General features: G+C 36.3%; 1 protein-coding gene across 3 annotated transcripts in view; it reads right to left on the reverse strand.

Moving 5' to 3' along the window:
- The window catches only part of REV3L (REV3 like, DNA directed polymerase zeta catalytic subunit), a 122192-nt gene that overhangs the window by 71001 nt on the left and 34222 nt on the right, over nt 1-16969 (reverse strand). For all 3 annotated transcript variants that reach the window (XM_021298199.2, XM_065056660.1, XM_065056659.1), the window contains exon 2: nt 2877-3066. In XM_021298199.2, the coding sequence (XP_021153874.2) occupies nt 2877-2878 (2 nt within the window). In that variant the 5' untranslated portion in view covers nt 2879-3066. The remainder of the gene's footprint in view (nt 1-2876; nt 3067-16969) is intronic.

Raw genomic sequence — 16969 nt, forward strand, 5'->3', positions numbered from 1 at the left:
TGGCATTTATTTAACCACATTTTACTAGAGTCTTAAAATCCTGGGGAAAAAAACAAACAAACAAAACCACAAACAACAAACAAACACAAAACCATAAGATGAACTGCATATCCAGGAGAATGAAAATTCCCACGTGTCACACCAAAGGGGAGCACCTACATTACTGTATAAGAAAGATAAAAGTAACAAGCCCTATGCATGTCTAAGTATCTAAGAAAAATATAATTAGAAGGAACTTCCGGCTTTAACATTGTTTCTCACTTTCCCCACATGTAAACACATTGATGACACACCATAATAATGGTACTTTTAATAAATTTATTAGTGCTGCACTGCTTCAAAAACAGCATTCAGCCTTTTTGATAAATGCTGTAACAAAGTCGTTAAGGACATCAATTCTGCAGATGAGGTGTAAATGAATAAATACTGGCTGTGTAATATAAATAACTGAACAATCAGAACAGCTTAAAAGAATGAATAGCTGCCCCTTTTCAGTGATTACTAATAATCTCATGCACTAAATGAGGCATGAATCTTGAAGAAAATAGGATTTGAGAATGCAATTAAAGAATACATAGGATAATGAATATGTCAAGACTAAACTGAGGCTGAACAGGCAGCATTAATTCTGGTATTACTTGACTGAATTATCAACTTTTCAACATCTAGAATACTAATCTAATCTAACATGCTTGTAAAACAGCATGTTAAGGAAACAGGCCATAACTCAACACATCGGGTGAATTCAAGAAGTCTACAGTTTGCAGTAATCACAACGATAGTCAACAGAAATTCAGGAAAGCATAAATTTAAACGTTACCTCTACAAAATAATATAAAATCTCTTTACTAAAATACTATAAAAAAAAGTAACTGGGATACTTACCTGTTAAGTCTAAAAAATTCAGTAGTAAGAGCGATTTCAATCCCAAATTAAATACAAACTCAGCAGAAGTGCACAACTACAGCTATTCTTAATATGGTTAAATATGCACACAGTTAATATCTCCAAAAACTAGACTGCACTGTTTTAAAAAATATATATATATTTAAACTGAGCTAAGTTGAAACAAGAAGCATAAAGCTGTTAAGCTGAAAAGAAGATCGGATCTTGTATAATGAATCAATCTCTTTCTTATAGAGACAGTATAAACCTAATGACAGGTTATATGCATTGAGTTATAATATGACTCCATGTGCTGTAGGCATGTAAACTAAAAGCTACGCACTCACATGGCAAGTGATCCATACTCTCATTGACATGGCAGCAGGGAGAGCCAGATATACAACACTTTGAAGGTTAGCTATGAGCACCTACTTTAACTTCACAAGGACAGCATATTTCACATCTTTTAAATCATGGACCTCTACTTTATTTGGAAGCTAATGTAACAAAAAACTTATGTTAAACTTATGTAATAAAGATGTTTGGTAAATCATTATAACAATTTTTCTAATGTAGAAGAGAAGAAGTAAAATAATCTCCAAGATTTAAAGAAAAATACAGGTTTCTCACACTATAATATCTATGAGCAGAATCTGACTCAGGTCAGAACAGAATAAAACAAGTAGATTTGCGTGACTACGCAAAAATGTCTATCTACACAGGTAAATATGAAAGTGTATTACAGTTTCTGATAGGCACTTCCCATTAGCCTCTTATGCAAGCAAAATACATGAAACACTCTTTCCTATGCTTCTTCAAGGCAATGAGCATCTGACTTTCTGTAAGGACTGTTTTGAAACTCTAAGGCAAGAGACATGAAAAAGAGGCAGGTCTTCCTCATCTGTCTGTTGTTTTCTCACTGCTTTGAAGAAAGATTGTCTTCAGCAGTTCACTTTGCCCAGCTTTCACTCTTGAAATGAACAGCTGTACTATAATTCACACAGTTCTCACAAAAATAAATAAGAAATTTGGTGGTTACCTTCCTTCTTACCACAAAAAACACATCAGAAAGTTCTGATAAATGTTAAAAGAAATTATTGCAGCCACTTCACTAGTAATATCAGGAGGATACTGTTATAACTGGCTGGGAACAGAAAGATTATCTTCCTAACTTTAACAGCTAGAAAGAACATATTTCAAAAATTCATGAAAGAAGTAGGTACAAGATAGTGCTGCACAATTCTGAAAACTAGCATTTACATTGTTTTCAAGACGAAAGAGTCAATGCATGTATAGACTATGTTCTTCCAGGACAGTCTCCTATTATTCACACATATTTTTCAGTCCTTGGTTATGCAAGTTAAATAAAAACTGACTAAGAGAATCCTTAAAATGTTAACATTCAATAATAGTATATAGTTCCAGGAGCAGTAGAAAGCCACACCAAATAAAACACGACAGCTTGACAGATAAGTAAATTAATGTCTAAGAGCCTCCACTTTGTGGCCTGTGCTACTGGGAGAAACAGATGGATAAACACGACCTGACAGTCTCTGATGTGCTTCCTAAATAGGCCATCTTATAGGAATGAAGAAAAGGAGACACAAAGTTAGGCTCCTGCAACACATACCTGGTCACAGGGAACCTAGAATAACCCAGACAGGTTAGAAAGTGCTGCTGTAATAAAGTGCTGCTGTAATAGCAAATACAGAAAAATCTAAAAGGAACAGATTTAGAACCATGATAGACATTAGAATCCAAGTTTAGGAAAAATGTCTGTGTCTAGTGTTTGGAGGAAAACCTGTTGATTACATTAAAGTCAAAGCAAGTGAGAAGAGTTATTTAGTACTACAAGCCTGTATGAAGACACACATGGGGGAAAACAGAAAAGGACCACAGTCACTCAAGTCCATAGTAAGTGCTTCTACATAGCACAACTGCAAAAAACATTTCAAAACAAATAACCAAAAATCCTAACAGGTCATACTTACATTCCAGATACTAATGACACTTTGAAAACATGCTGAATAGTAGAAGATGGATTGCCTAAAGCCACATTAAGTGCTCTGTCAATGCTGAATGCCACTTGACGAAGATAGTGTTCCGGATGCTGTCCAAAACCATCATATGGTACATAGAGGTAAGGAAAGATACCATGTAAGTGGAGACAAGTCTTCTGACCTAAAAAGAAAAGGTATACATTTATTTTCTGAAGACTTCATCTTTTTATTCTTTTAAGTAGTCCCTAAGTTTGAATTTTTTCAGGTTATTTTCAGGTTCTGCAGACAGGATAAATTTATGAAACATGATCAGGTGTATTTCAAATAAAAGGCACCAATTTAGACCAGTTCTCACATTTGATTCATTGACAAAAGCAATAGAGAACAGATGGGGTTACATGACACACAGAGTGGCAAATTCTGCTGTTATACAAGTGTAATCCTAACAATTTTCTTTGCAGTAATAACATACTCTCAGAGAACAATTTTGCATACTGACTCAGTGTTGGATGGTTAATGGTTTCTCAGCCTTTGCGAAAATTTTGCAGTATCAAAATTCTTCCCATTCCTCATTGGGATGAGCATACAACCTCTCAGAAATTAAGAAGAACATCCAGAGCATCTATGAGGCCATTCAGTATTCAGTATAGGGAAAAAAAAAAAAAAAAGGTGATTCTCAACTTTTAAAATCTGTGGATCCGTGAGAGGTCTCTACTGCATATGCAGGTCTATAGCCTTCCAATAATATGCTTATGCTTAAAGCATTAGCTTTCATGAGTCTGTAACAACATCATAATGAAAGAACACACCATAAAAACCATTGTGCTAGACCACAGCTCAAGCTTCTACTTCAGACAAAGCAGTACATTGATGTGGACCCAGAATTCCCAAATGTAGCATGTTATTTGGGGGGCTATTCCCAACTGTAATGAGTGTTCTCTGTTCTTTCCTCACCACAACACAACAGAGCATGCAGTCACTACTGAAACTAAAATCAGATCCTGCTTGACATCCTTCCAGCCCCAAAAAATCATTCATGCCTTCCCACTGGTCAATGAAAAAGTTTCACAGAAAAATACTATAAGCACATTTCAGAGATTTAACCCCACCACACTGTAATGATAGGCAACGTTTATCATCTTGCATTATGTTTGGATAAAGTCTCTGCATGAAGATAGCAAAACAGTATCTAAAGGCAGTGCTTTCATCAACTAGGAGGTAAATATAAAAAGACAAAGTGGCAGCACAACTTCACTAATCCACAAGACTAATGAAAAGACTTCCAAAAGTCTATTATTTCAAACTGAGATTACTTCTCAGCAGGCTGACCTTGCCTGAACTACTAACACTCATTCATACCCACATCAGTGCACCATTGGCCACCTAGTGAAGACAGCTGTAAGTCCATTAAAGCACAGGAAGAATGGAGCTTCTGAATCAGGAGTGCTTACTAATTTTTATAGCTGTGAAATGCATGCCTTCAAATACCACAGGCAGCATAGCATTTTTTTTTTTACTGGGAGTCATATGTTTTGTTCTTCCTTCAGATATTTATCAGACCTTCACGTAATGTCTAGAATTGGAAGAAACTGCACAAAGGACGGTAGTATAACTTTCTTAATTTCACCTGAAGAAGGTCCTAGTTTTAGCAAATCTCAAAAAAAAAAATCACACAATCACAGAATGGTTGGGGTTGGAAGGGACCTCTGGAGATCAACTACAAGTTCATTTTCCAATTCTCCTCTAAGTCACCTCCATCAAGTCTCTTCAGCAATGTTTACACACAACCTATACACAAATTCATAACTTTGAAGTCATCATCTATGATGAATTCTGCCCATGCTTTTAAACTGTTTCAGAATAAATTTCTTATTTATGTATTATGTACTTCAATTGATAACACACTAAGAAAAACGGGAACGAAAAAAAGAGAAACTATGAACTAAAGGGTTTTTTTCAATGGCAAAATAAAGGGCAGTAACAGCTTTGTATACCAGGAAAACCTCTGCACCCCTAATGTGGGAAAAGTAATTTGTTAGCAGCATGTGAACTGAGGGAGTATCAATCTGTGTAATGATAGCAGACCATTTGCTTTCTGTACTGAGTCACCAACAACTCTGAGGGTTTACTCATGGTCGTACTTAAGACTGACTTTGAAATAAAGGATTCCCCTGCCTCGATATAATTAAAAGAAAATTAATGGTTGTTTAAACCTCTACAGTTGCCTTTTTTTTTTTTGAGTGTCATGGTGGTTGTTTTTTTTGTTTTTTAAATGTATGCCAGGATCATGTTCAGAGAGAAATTAAAATTAATTAATACATACCATTTGTCTGAATGCCTACTGAAGTTTTAAAAAAACAAGCAAACAAACCAACCCATCTCAAACTAAATTTCATCTCCAAGCTGCAAACTAAGAATTTCTGGCAAATATATAGGTCTGTTCCTCTAAGAATTTTATAAACTCAGATGCTTGCTACCTACAACTTGTCAGTGAGAATCAGTTCTGTGCTTATATTTGTTTTTTACACTAATAGCTATGAACACTTCATCTTTTTTATAACACTTAAAAAAATACCTTTGCTTTAATGTTTGCCCAGCTATTCTGAGTTATAGTTAATTTATGTTTCCCCAGAAAACAAAATTACACAGGACCAGAATAAACAGAACCAGGACAATCTAAACTTAGTGTACTTAAATTCAGGTTCCTTTCAAGTTATACAAGACAATTAATTAATAATGGTTTTCTAACTAGCACCTGATTACACAAGTTAATTAAATTTTTTAAAAAACAATAAATCCATTTCTATGGCAGCTATTTAACAGTTCTTGCTGAACTGAAATGCCATTTTATTGTTGAATAAAAAAGGAGAACATGTACAAAGAAAGCTTCCTTCTATTTCTTTCTGTTCTCTTTCCCTGCATTCCCCTTTATGTGCAAGAAAACCATTAAAAACACTATAGCTTTCAAATGACTAAAGAGTCAAATTACTTCCTAACTCTGGCGAAATATTATAAAACATACATACTGAGCTGCTTTTCGTTTTGATTCTGCCAAGAAAGGAAACAAGCACTGGTGATCTAAGACTCCTATTAGGCCAGCAGCTGTCAAGTTACATGGGTTTATACAGCTACTCACTCTGACCCTTGTTAATATTGACTCATTTACCACCCCGCTAATGTTAAGAACAGAATCATTTGCTTCCATCATTAAAGTAAAAACATGAAATTGCACTGAATGTCATGGTGTTGAGTATGAAGTTTATACTCCAGTAAGAGCAACCATGGTTTGCACTAAGCCATTACAAATTCTAATGGATTCTTTCCAATAGAGCCACAAGCAGAAAACAGATCTACCCACTGAGGATCTGGGGCCACACAGACTCAACAATTAACATAAATTTAAAAATTGGCTTGGGATAAGGCTATGAAGTCTTATGCTTTAAATGTGTCAATCTTATGTTTCCATTTCTTTTCAGAGATACAGACAGAACCAAGTTTGTACCACTAGAGCAGTAGCGACCAGCAGATGTTATTTTTTCATCTAGTCATCCGTTTATCTGCATCTGTATAATAAATGGAAGTGGTGCTCCACAGGAGGTTCTGCAGAAAAGTCATACAGTTTATACAGTCACTCTCCTCAGAATCTCCCAACGCAAAACTGGGTGCCTGTGATTCCCAGAGTTTTCAGATGGGACAGGCCACTAAAATGTTTCATGTTGTGGCCTCATCAGAGACTGTTGCACATGTGCATCACAACCATTTTGTACACAAGCAGTACATATATTCTCTCTATTAACAAATGAATAATGTGTACATAAAGGCTAGGGCTAGTGCTGATAATGGGTAATCAGCCAGGAAGAGGCTGCTGCCCAAACAATTTCTCTAGCCCACACTCTCTTAAATAATGGGGTCTGCACTGGTTGAATTATCTGCAGGTCACAGATCAGGCATCCCCATAAGTAAAGCTGAGGCTTCTTGTCTTTTTCTGGCACTGAATGAAGGAACACAAAAAGTGCTGGTATAACAAAGAAAACTGGCAATACACAAAACCTTGAAACATTATGAGATAACCAACTAGCAAACTGGCTATTCTCTCGAAAAGAAGAAACTGCAAGCTGAATATCAATATAGAGGAATAGCCAGAATAATAAAGAATCAATACTTCAGAAATAACATAAATGCATTATTTTCAGATAGTAACAAAAGTGAGCCCATCCCCCAAACCCATACTTCGAAAAGTAAGTGGCATAAATGTTACTGAAATATTAAAACCAAATATAGCCTTTTCAATACTTGAAACCCACATGAGAGAGATTAAGAAAGCCAGGCTGCTGTTTTTTTGAAGATGGTTACCATATGCATTACTTGTAGGAACTCGTACCAAGCATAATCCTTAAGCTACTGTATCATTAAAATATTAGAAGAAAAATCTGTAGCACCTCTAAGACAGACAACTTCAATACAATTAGTAGAGAACTGAAAACAGTATGATAAAGGAATAAAAGTTGATCAACAACTACTCATGAAGATGCAAGAACTGACATCTTATGGCCACCAGAATGCTCAGCCATACAGGATGATCCAATACGGATAAGACTGAGATGCACTCTATACAGAATCATGAAATGGTTGAGGTTGAAAGGGACCTCTGGAAGTCACCTGCTCCAGCCCCCCCACCCAAGCATATGAACACCTAATTTCACAGTATAACAAGCTAGAGAATCTGAGGATTGTTATTCAAGTGTCCTCACTCAGTGCTTTTTCACCATTTCAAAAAATTGATTTTGTTTTAAACTTCTAAAAATTTATTTCAGCTGAGAACAATTGGATAAATTTCTGTACAAAATAAAAAAGTGAAAATTATTAATAAGGAACATTACTCTATTGTTCAGTTCAGGAATAAACTTTGGGAGCAAGTTAGCCAAAGAGCACCTAAGGATTCACCATAGCTAGCGCATGAAAATTTGTGTATGTGTTCAAGGAGGAGAAGAAAGAAGTCCATCTGTTCTGGATGTAATTCCACACATGTGACTACCCAATGGCTCATATTCCAGCAATGGGAGAGCTCATGTAGATACCGCTTCTAGTTATCTCCTCCAGAAGACTTCCACTCTGATGGGAGAATTGTCTGAACGAGCATGTAGTTAATCCCATACCAATGCAGTTTATAGCCTAGAATATAAAGTACACTGGAATCTACTGAGCCTATAAGTCAATATTGAGGTCAAGGTACCCCAAAGAAACCTCACACTAGGTTCCAGGATCTGCTCCACCTACAAATAGCCAAACCCAACATTTTAACATTAGACTGACCATATCACAAGGCTACAGACAGAGCTGTACAGACCTGAATTTGTACCACCACAGACAGGAATGCAAGATTTCTACAGTAAGAATAGGAACCTGACTCCACAGCTCAGGGGCGTTTCAGCCTCAGTGTTGTTTATGCATTAGATAAGATGATTCTAAAACACGAAATCCCTGCATCTGAGATTTCTAATTATGAATGAGAGCATGTCTTGAAGTTATGATACAGTTTTACTAACTTTTTATAAATGACACTCAAAGCCCTTGAGCTCCTATCCTGTAATTCTTAATTTAGGAACTGACTAGAGAACCTTCACAAACTGAAGTCAATACTGGAAACATTCTGAATAGATGAGCTCATTCAGTATTTAGAAAACCCAATCTAAATAAATATGACTTCAGAAAACACTTCAATGCTGATCTATATGCAGACATTTTGCTGTGGTATTTCTGCCACAGAACAAGCTGATCCCATTGTAAGAAGCTAAGCAGGGTCACAGCAAACAACTACACAGAATACACTTCTATATGTAAATAAACAACCAGTTTTGTTTAAGCTCTCCCTAAAACTGTTATTTTAATTGATGAATTATAATACATTTCTCCCAGCCCACTGTAAAACACAATGGGGTGGGAGTAAAAAGGAGAATGCAGGAGCACTTAAATACCTGTCAAAATCTCATTATTTTAGGAAAATTCTGGCTGGACATTAAAAAAAAAAAAAAAAGGATGCAGAATATGGAGGACAAAGGGTTTTTATACACTTGCCATCTATTAGAAGTACTTTAACTGCAGGTTTGTAAAGTGGCAGGACTAATTAAAAGTGGCTAGTAGAAGAATGTGTGCAAAGACATCAAGTGTGTCACTACAGGAGGCAGAAAAGGCTTGACAGTCATAAGGGATTTCCTTCCTTTAACAGCAATAGTAGAGCGAAGTCATTACAAGTGGAAAGACATGACACTACCATCTTCAAAAGATTAATAGCTGTTTTCAAAAAACTGTTGAACCATCTAGATTTAAAAAAAATTGAAAAACACTGTGCATGATGACTACAGAGAGTGGGAAAAGTAACAATCCTGTTAGGAAAAAAAAAAAATATATCTAAAAATTAAATTTGTAAACAGGATAAATATTATAACCCAATTTCAAAATTATTTATTTCTTGCAATAAAAGTTACCACACCACAGGCAATCTCACCCTTTCTCCAGGAGAGAGCAACATCAAGTTGGGACAGGAGTACTTACTCTATGTTGATAGGTAGGCACAACATGGGCACCTTCTGCATGGTTTAGATGGTGCTTTAAGTTTAAGCTATGTCGCTCACTGAAGTGGGCTTGTCAAGATATTGATCACTGAATATCACTCAGAACTGAGATACTGAAAATGGATAGGACTCAATTACTTTACAGGGCTAATAGTCTATGAAATTAAAGTCACCCTTTTTACCTCTCACAGAAAGCAAATAAATCACATGCACGGACTGATATAAGGAATACTTTAAAAATATTTGCTATGTCATTCAAAAACATGAGTTTAATCTTTTAATGTCAAATAGTTCTTTAGTAGTAAATTACATTAATGTAACTTTTTCTGTGATTAAGTGAAACTCTCAATCTTTTTCCAGAGTCCTGAATCAAGTCACCTTTTTTCCAAAGGGTGAGAAGGGAGGACTACACACCTGGCTGTCTTAAATACTAGATACTAGAGAAACAAGAATAAAATAAGGTCTTGTAGCAGCAAGGTACCCTTGAAACAAAATCAACAACAGAGCCCAAAGATCCTATTTTATATATAATATTACATGTTTGTGTCAAGGATTTCAGTTTTTCCCTGGTATGTGAGAAAATACTCAGTAAAATTTGTAAATAGGACAGAAGAAAATATTTAAAAACTACATTTGCTTGAATCCAAATGGACTGTTTGGTTATTTATAATTCTTTAGTCAGTAACTGTTCCTTGTAACATGAATATCTCTACTCTCATGAAAAGAAAAAAAAAAATTAAAGAAAGCTTATCCCCACTAGGAAAATGAGGGCCTGTGACTCATTACAACTAGATTATTCTTCACCCTTGATGCAGAGATTCTTAGAGAAGGGCTGCATATTCCATCTGTAATTTGAAATTTTAAATCTCTGTATAACTTGGCACATATTGAAGTAATACCTAGCCTAGAATCAAAGAGACAAGAGTTCAGTTCCCATCTAGGGAGAACTCATGTGTGGCCTTGGGCAAGTTACTCACCATAGATGATGGACTTTCTTGTTGTGAAAGCGGTGTAATAGTACTTTCATATCTGAAAAATCTGTTAAGGGGCTAAATATACAAAAGGAACACTCCAAGACAAAAAAAAAAAAAAAAGATGGGTTCTAGGAGCAAACTGTAGCTAGGAAGACATAGAACAGTGTTCAAACGAGCAGCAGTATCCTATCCAGAATATTGCCATGTCTGTCTCAGCAGGCCTTCAACGAGAGTAAAGCAAATTTTCAGGAGCAATTTGTAGACCTAGAATTACACTGATCATATTCTTCTTCCAGTAGCAGGCCCCGTGCCTCCTTTTTTTGTCTCACCCTACCAAAACCTGAAATTTTAACCAGCTTTCTTCAACACTTTTGCATCAGCAAAATTGAAACAACCTGACCATATGAAAAATCTAGGACCTCAATCTTCCATCTATGGGATAGCTCAGTGCAGGAAGAAAACCAATAAACTTGTTCTTCCACTTGAACTATGGGGGGAAACAAAGATGAGAGTAAAGCAGAATATTCAGATGTAAAGTTGAATTATGTTTGAAAAATTATTCTAAACATATAAGATGCCTAAATACACCACTACAAAACAAAAAAGGTAAAAAATTAGCATGAGGAAAGTTTCACTCTATATTCAAAAACAAAGATGAAAATTTGGAATAAGCATCAGACCACTTCAGTAAGCTCCTAAAAGCAGATAAGGAGATCTCAAAAAAACTAGAAGAAAATACAACATACCATTGGTTTTGGAGACAGGGGACACCCCTCCAAATCCAGAGCAGAATGGCATTCTTGTGCTTTTGAAAGCAGCACAAAGATCCTCTCCCAGAATCCCACATCTCTGGGCAGTTTTTAGATTCAAGCAAGAAGTCCACAAGCTTCTTTGAATCCATTACCTCTCCCCAAAAAAATTCCTCTCAAGTTCTCTAGCAAACATGCCAGCTCCCAAGGTCCAGAGGTCTGAGAACCTTGGAAAAGATGTTTCTACTGCTCAGGTGTTAAAAGATAATAACATAGGTAACACCAAACAAAATTGCATTTAAAACACTGATTTTTACTGAGTGCCTAAGTACACACTTCAGTTGTCACATCTCCAACTGATATCCATTCAATTAATTTGCTCACAGACAGCTTTTTATACCAAATATAAAGTTGTCTTAACCATTGAAACATTAAGCCTAAGTGACCACTCGGTTCACCAAGTCTTGTCTTCTCCAGTCTAGAAAACCATGTAATAGTCACACAAAACTGAAGTCCATTACATACTTTGAACTGTGAGGTATCTACAACAGAAATAATTTTTGAAGCCTCTCAGGCTAGAGTTTACATTGGGCATTACTGTTGATAGAAAGTGTCAATTGTAATCCCCCAAAACAAGGCTACCACCTTTGTTTTATCGAGACTTTTTAACTTGTATTTTTTTATTCCAATATGCAAGAGAGACTCTGTTATTCCTTTTCACACAAATAATGAGCAAACCTCCAGAAAAGCATAAAAGTTGAGACAGGATATTTAATACATTAACTCAGTGAAGATGGTCTAATGATCTCCATAAAACTACCTCCCCCTGCCTTGAACTGATTAGGATCTTTTTTGAGTCCCTGCTGTGATATTAGGAAACAATCTGGTCTCCAATTGCAGAAGAACTGCCGATAAACCTAAACATTGATAGGATGTACAGGTACATCATCAGAAAGAAACAGCTATTACCTAGAGCTACCACCAACTAAAATAACTGGCTTAATAGTGGAGACTGTAGGAAAAATTTAACTCATGACATTCACTACTAATGCAGTAAAACTAGAACCAGGAAAGCCCAGAGATGCAGATGATAATTTAAAACTACAAGTCTCTTAAAATAATGAAGACCAAAAAAGTTAAGCACCTCAGATATCAAGGATGAGCTATATGCAAACCATTCTTCTCAAGTTTGATTACTGGTGAGTTATGAGAAATGATAACAGTATCATCTTTTTTTCTTAGTAGAAGCAAGCAGACACAAGGTGAGGTCAGCTATTTGCTTAATTAAATACCCATCTACAAAATGAGCCATATACAAAATATTATTCTTGCTTCCTCTATTGACAGATTACTCATGTAAGCAGCCGGACAATATCAATAATATTTCTGGAACAAGTGTGAAAAATCACTAGGATGTAATCTAAAATGAACTAAAACACATGAAGGAGGAAAATGTAGCTGGCATGCTGGGCTCTTGGCATACACAAGCTGGCAATGCAGACCAAGCTGCTATTCTGGTAAGAAAAGCAACCACATGAATGCAACTAAGGCAGACTATATTAGACCACACTGACCAAAGCATAGCTGAATAGAAAAGAGTGTATTTACTAGTCCCAGATAAAGTAATGATGTGTGTTTTACCGCACCCTGTAAAAGATGAAAAAATAAGTTGGTAGTAAAAAGGGGTAGCAGAGTAGTCACACAGCCTTTTGTTTCCATTTCCTTCAACTAGCTTTCATTAAAGACTGTTACTGCTACACAAGTTCTCTTAGCTATCTTATTATACTTTCTTGATGAAAGTAAGACAAGGCACATGGAAATGGAAATTGGTGCATATACATTCAAAGGAGAAAAAGCTTTGCTGGTTGGTAGCTGAACTTGAACTTTCACCCCGCATGAGGTTCATCTGCCTATTAAATACTGTAATGAGTGTGCACTTTTCAAATCACAATTCCCCTCTTTTTCCTGTGTCACACAGCACAAGTTGAAACATTTTTATTTAACTGGAAGAAAACATGTATTTTTCCATCAGCTAGATAGCTACTTAGAAAAAAGCACCAAAAAATATTGCCAAAGACTATTTGTTACTGTAAACTGCAGGCAAAAAAACCCTGGTATTAATTGTGAAAAGGGCAACAGTGTTTTTACCAGTATTGTTTTCCATAGACGCTTTTCAGAAATGTTGACTATTTATAAACTCCTGAACATCACCAAGCTTATGTAATCCCAGAGAAATGATACTCTGTAGAGTGTACACACTCTCATGAGTCAGATTAGTTTACAAGTAAATGACACCACGTTGTTTGTTTTCTCTTTCTCTAGTCTTCAAACAGTGCTAATTCTATGAATATTTCTTGGAATTTTTATTTTCTTTTTGTATTTGCATTAAGATCTCCCACTCACAGGTAACTGTCACATCAGCCTATTCCTGTAGCTGGTGAAGGCTAGATGACAAGCTCCACAAAAACACACACTGTTCTTAGGATACCCATAAGCAAATTTGCAACACTTGATGCTCTATCTTTTTAGTTCATTAAATAAGTTCTTAACATCTTTTGTAGAAGTGCCTCCTTACTTTAGACACCTTTTAAATTCCTCTATAAGCTTTTGTAAGACTATATGGTGTGTGACACTGTTAGGGAACAGAAATTCATGACACAGAAAATAATGTGTGTTCTTAATGTCTTACTAACTCAGTGTTCAGGCCTTATGCAGCAAGCTGTTGGCAGAGGAGGGGCTGCAGCAGTGAGAAGAAGCCAGGGCCTGCCCCATGTGGGACACAGCTCCAAAAGACCCACTGCAGAACACAGCTGAGGCCCTTAGCCAGGCTGGGGACAACTCTGGGAAAACATGTTTAAGAATTGGAGCATGAAAGTCTGAGAGAACAGGAGGAACAACAGCTCCATGGCAGAACAGATATTCCCTGCAGCTCAAGGAAGAGACCACATCAGAGCAGACATCCCCTGCAGCCCATGAAGCCCCCCACAGTGGAGAACAAAGATATTCCTGAAGGAACTGCAGCCCATGGAGAGCCCACACCAGAGCAGACGAAATATATAAGGAGGAAGGAGTGGTAGATACCACTGTGTGCTCACTGCAACTTCCCTGACATCCTCCATGTGAGCTTACAGGGCAGGGTTGGGGTATGTGGTTTGGGGAGTATGCAGTAAAGGAAGGAAGCTGAGCCTGGAGAGTGGGGAAGAAAGGTGAGCTGTTTTCATGTTGAGCTTGTTTCTCACTACCTGAATCAGTTTCAATTTGCAATAAATTAGTTAACTTTCCCCAAGCAGAGTCCGTTTTCCCTGCAATGGTAATTGCTAAGCAATTTCCCTGTCATTATCTCAATCTATTGCTTTACTGTTTCTGTTTTTCCTACTTTATCCCCCTGCCTTACCAGACTGAAGGGAGGATGGCAGAACAAAGCAACCACATAGGAATGTGACTGTTAGATTTGGCAAACCCAGCACACACCTATTAACAGAAACGATCCCCTGGATGTTAACCTCTACTCTACAAACTATTTCAGAACATTTGGAAAAGCTAACTAAGTAAAGGAAGTCTTAGTATTAGTAGACTCACACCTGCTACCTTGTAATCTCTAACTTCACCAGAAGTTTTCAGAGGGTGTTACAGCTGAGTGTCTTTGCTTTAAAGCTTCACTCAGAGTAGAAATTCCAGTCTACCCATGTCAATGTAACAAAAAATATCAACATACAGCCCCAATCCTCAAAGTAATAAAACCTTTCTATGCAGTGTTAAAATATTTAACCACAAACTTTCCATATATTAGTCATATTACCATAGCTAACATCAAATAACACAATGGCATAAACTTTAATTATTATATTAATAAAACAGATGGACAATGTGGGAGAAAGTATTATCCTTTACACCAAACTTATTTAAAAACATTAGTGAAAGATATGCCTTTTCGTAAGTCTTCCAAGAAAGGCTACACACAAAGGTACAGAATGTTCAAGACATTTTCAAGTGGGGGAAAAAGAAGCTTTAACCCACTGAAGCTTTTAAAAAGGATGGTATAAATTGAGATTGCACATACCTCAAATCCTTATTAGAAGTTTTCCCTAAGGATTCTCATGATAGAACCCTTCAACCAGCTACACAAGAGAAATTTTCAGCTGATATAGTAGCCTTTGGTCTGCTATGAACCGATCCCCAGCCAAATTCAATTCCATAGAGTTGTTACAGAGGGAGCATGTCCACAGATGATTTACAGAAGCTGTATTCTTGAAAGCTGATGGTCTAAATCCTGATTCATCTAACAGAATTGTAAATCCTGAGCAATTCCATAGTTTGTATCACACACACACAGAAGAAATTTTACCGTTACCTCTTCCTTCAGATTATTTCTAAACTCTTTGCTCCAGTTGAACAGTTGTTCAATACTTATTATACTTATCTTCAATAGCTATTCAGGATTAACTCTTGAGACGTAATGTGCAAACACAAAAATAACCATTTTAAATAGTAGAAAGAACTGCAGCATTGGAAAAAATAAAATTCAGATTATAGTATTTTTCATTATTTTTTAATGATGAAATATGTTCTCCTTTACACTATACTACTACTACACTACTGTCAAAAGACATGGGAGGCTAATAGTTTTACAGAATCAAAAGTAAATGAAACTAGCTCTTTTTAGACTTACTATTTTCCCATGGATTTATCCACAGTAGGTCAAAATAATATATATTTTATCCTTTTGTCTTCTACTCTGAATATAGTCCTCAGATCTCAGCCACACCCTCAGCTGTAGTTACTAATAAACAGGATTTTTTTTCTCCCCACTCCAGGTAAACAAAAACCTTAGCATCTACTAAAGTCAATAGATGCTAAATGCAGGCACAGCATCTGTCACTTTTCAAATGCGATCTTTTTATGCCTTCTTATGTTCTTATATATATTACAAAATATGTAAATGAATGCTCTTTCAGGAATACAAATGGTGTTACTATTTTATTCTGCACATTTTGCAATACTATTAAGTATCTTACTTCCTATTTCAGTTCCTTTTGTTACATGCTACTTCCTCATCTTGAATCAGGAATCCATCCTCCTCTTTTCATCTTATGTGAAGTCTGCTGTCTCTTGGCAGGACTTGAAGGGTTTCATGGCTTTTTGCCTGCTCTAGCCTCTCTTTCTGCAAAAAATGCCCAGTCTTTGTAACACTCTTATCTTAGGCTTGTTACAGTCATTAACTGATAACATACACTCTGTTCTAGTTCTTCACATAATTAGAACTGCAAGATCTTTTCCTGTCTCAGTGCTACGGGAAAAATACTTAAACATTTGAGCACTTTAGAGCAAGCATCCAAAGACTGCTTGCCTTGTACAGATCATTTCATGTGGTTGTCTTGTATTTACTCAGCAACCTTCAGAGTGGCCATAAAGACTGCATAGACTGGATGTTTCACTTGCCAAGGTATTTATAGCAATGTCTGGATTTTTTAAAAAATATTTTGAAGCATTACTCAGAAGTATCTGTTACTGATGTAACATCACTCAGTCCAGATATTCCTATTTTACAGTGTTATCTCACTGGCTATTGAATTTTGAATTGTTTAAATTCTGTGCACAGCCTAACTCTAATTATTGACTACCTTTCTGTACTGAAAGCAAAAGCTCTCCCTCACATATAACTAAAAAGAACAAGAAGAAAAAAAAAAAAGAGCTAGCAATCTAGCTTTACATTTTAAGCTAATCCAACAAATGCTCAGAAGGAGTACTCAATACCAGTCACTCCCTTGCTCTGTTCTGATGTGAATCTT

Source organism: Columba livia, chromosome 3 (genome assembly GCF_036013475.1).
Source record: "Columba livia isolate bColLiv1 breed racing homer chromosome 3, bColLiv1.pat.W.v2, whole genome shotgun sequence".
Classification (NCBI taxonomy): domain Eukaryota; kingdom Metazoa; phylum Chordata; class Aves; order Columbiformes; family Columbidae; genus Columba; species Columba livia.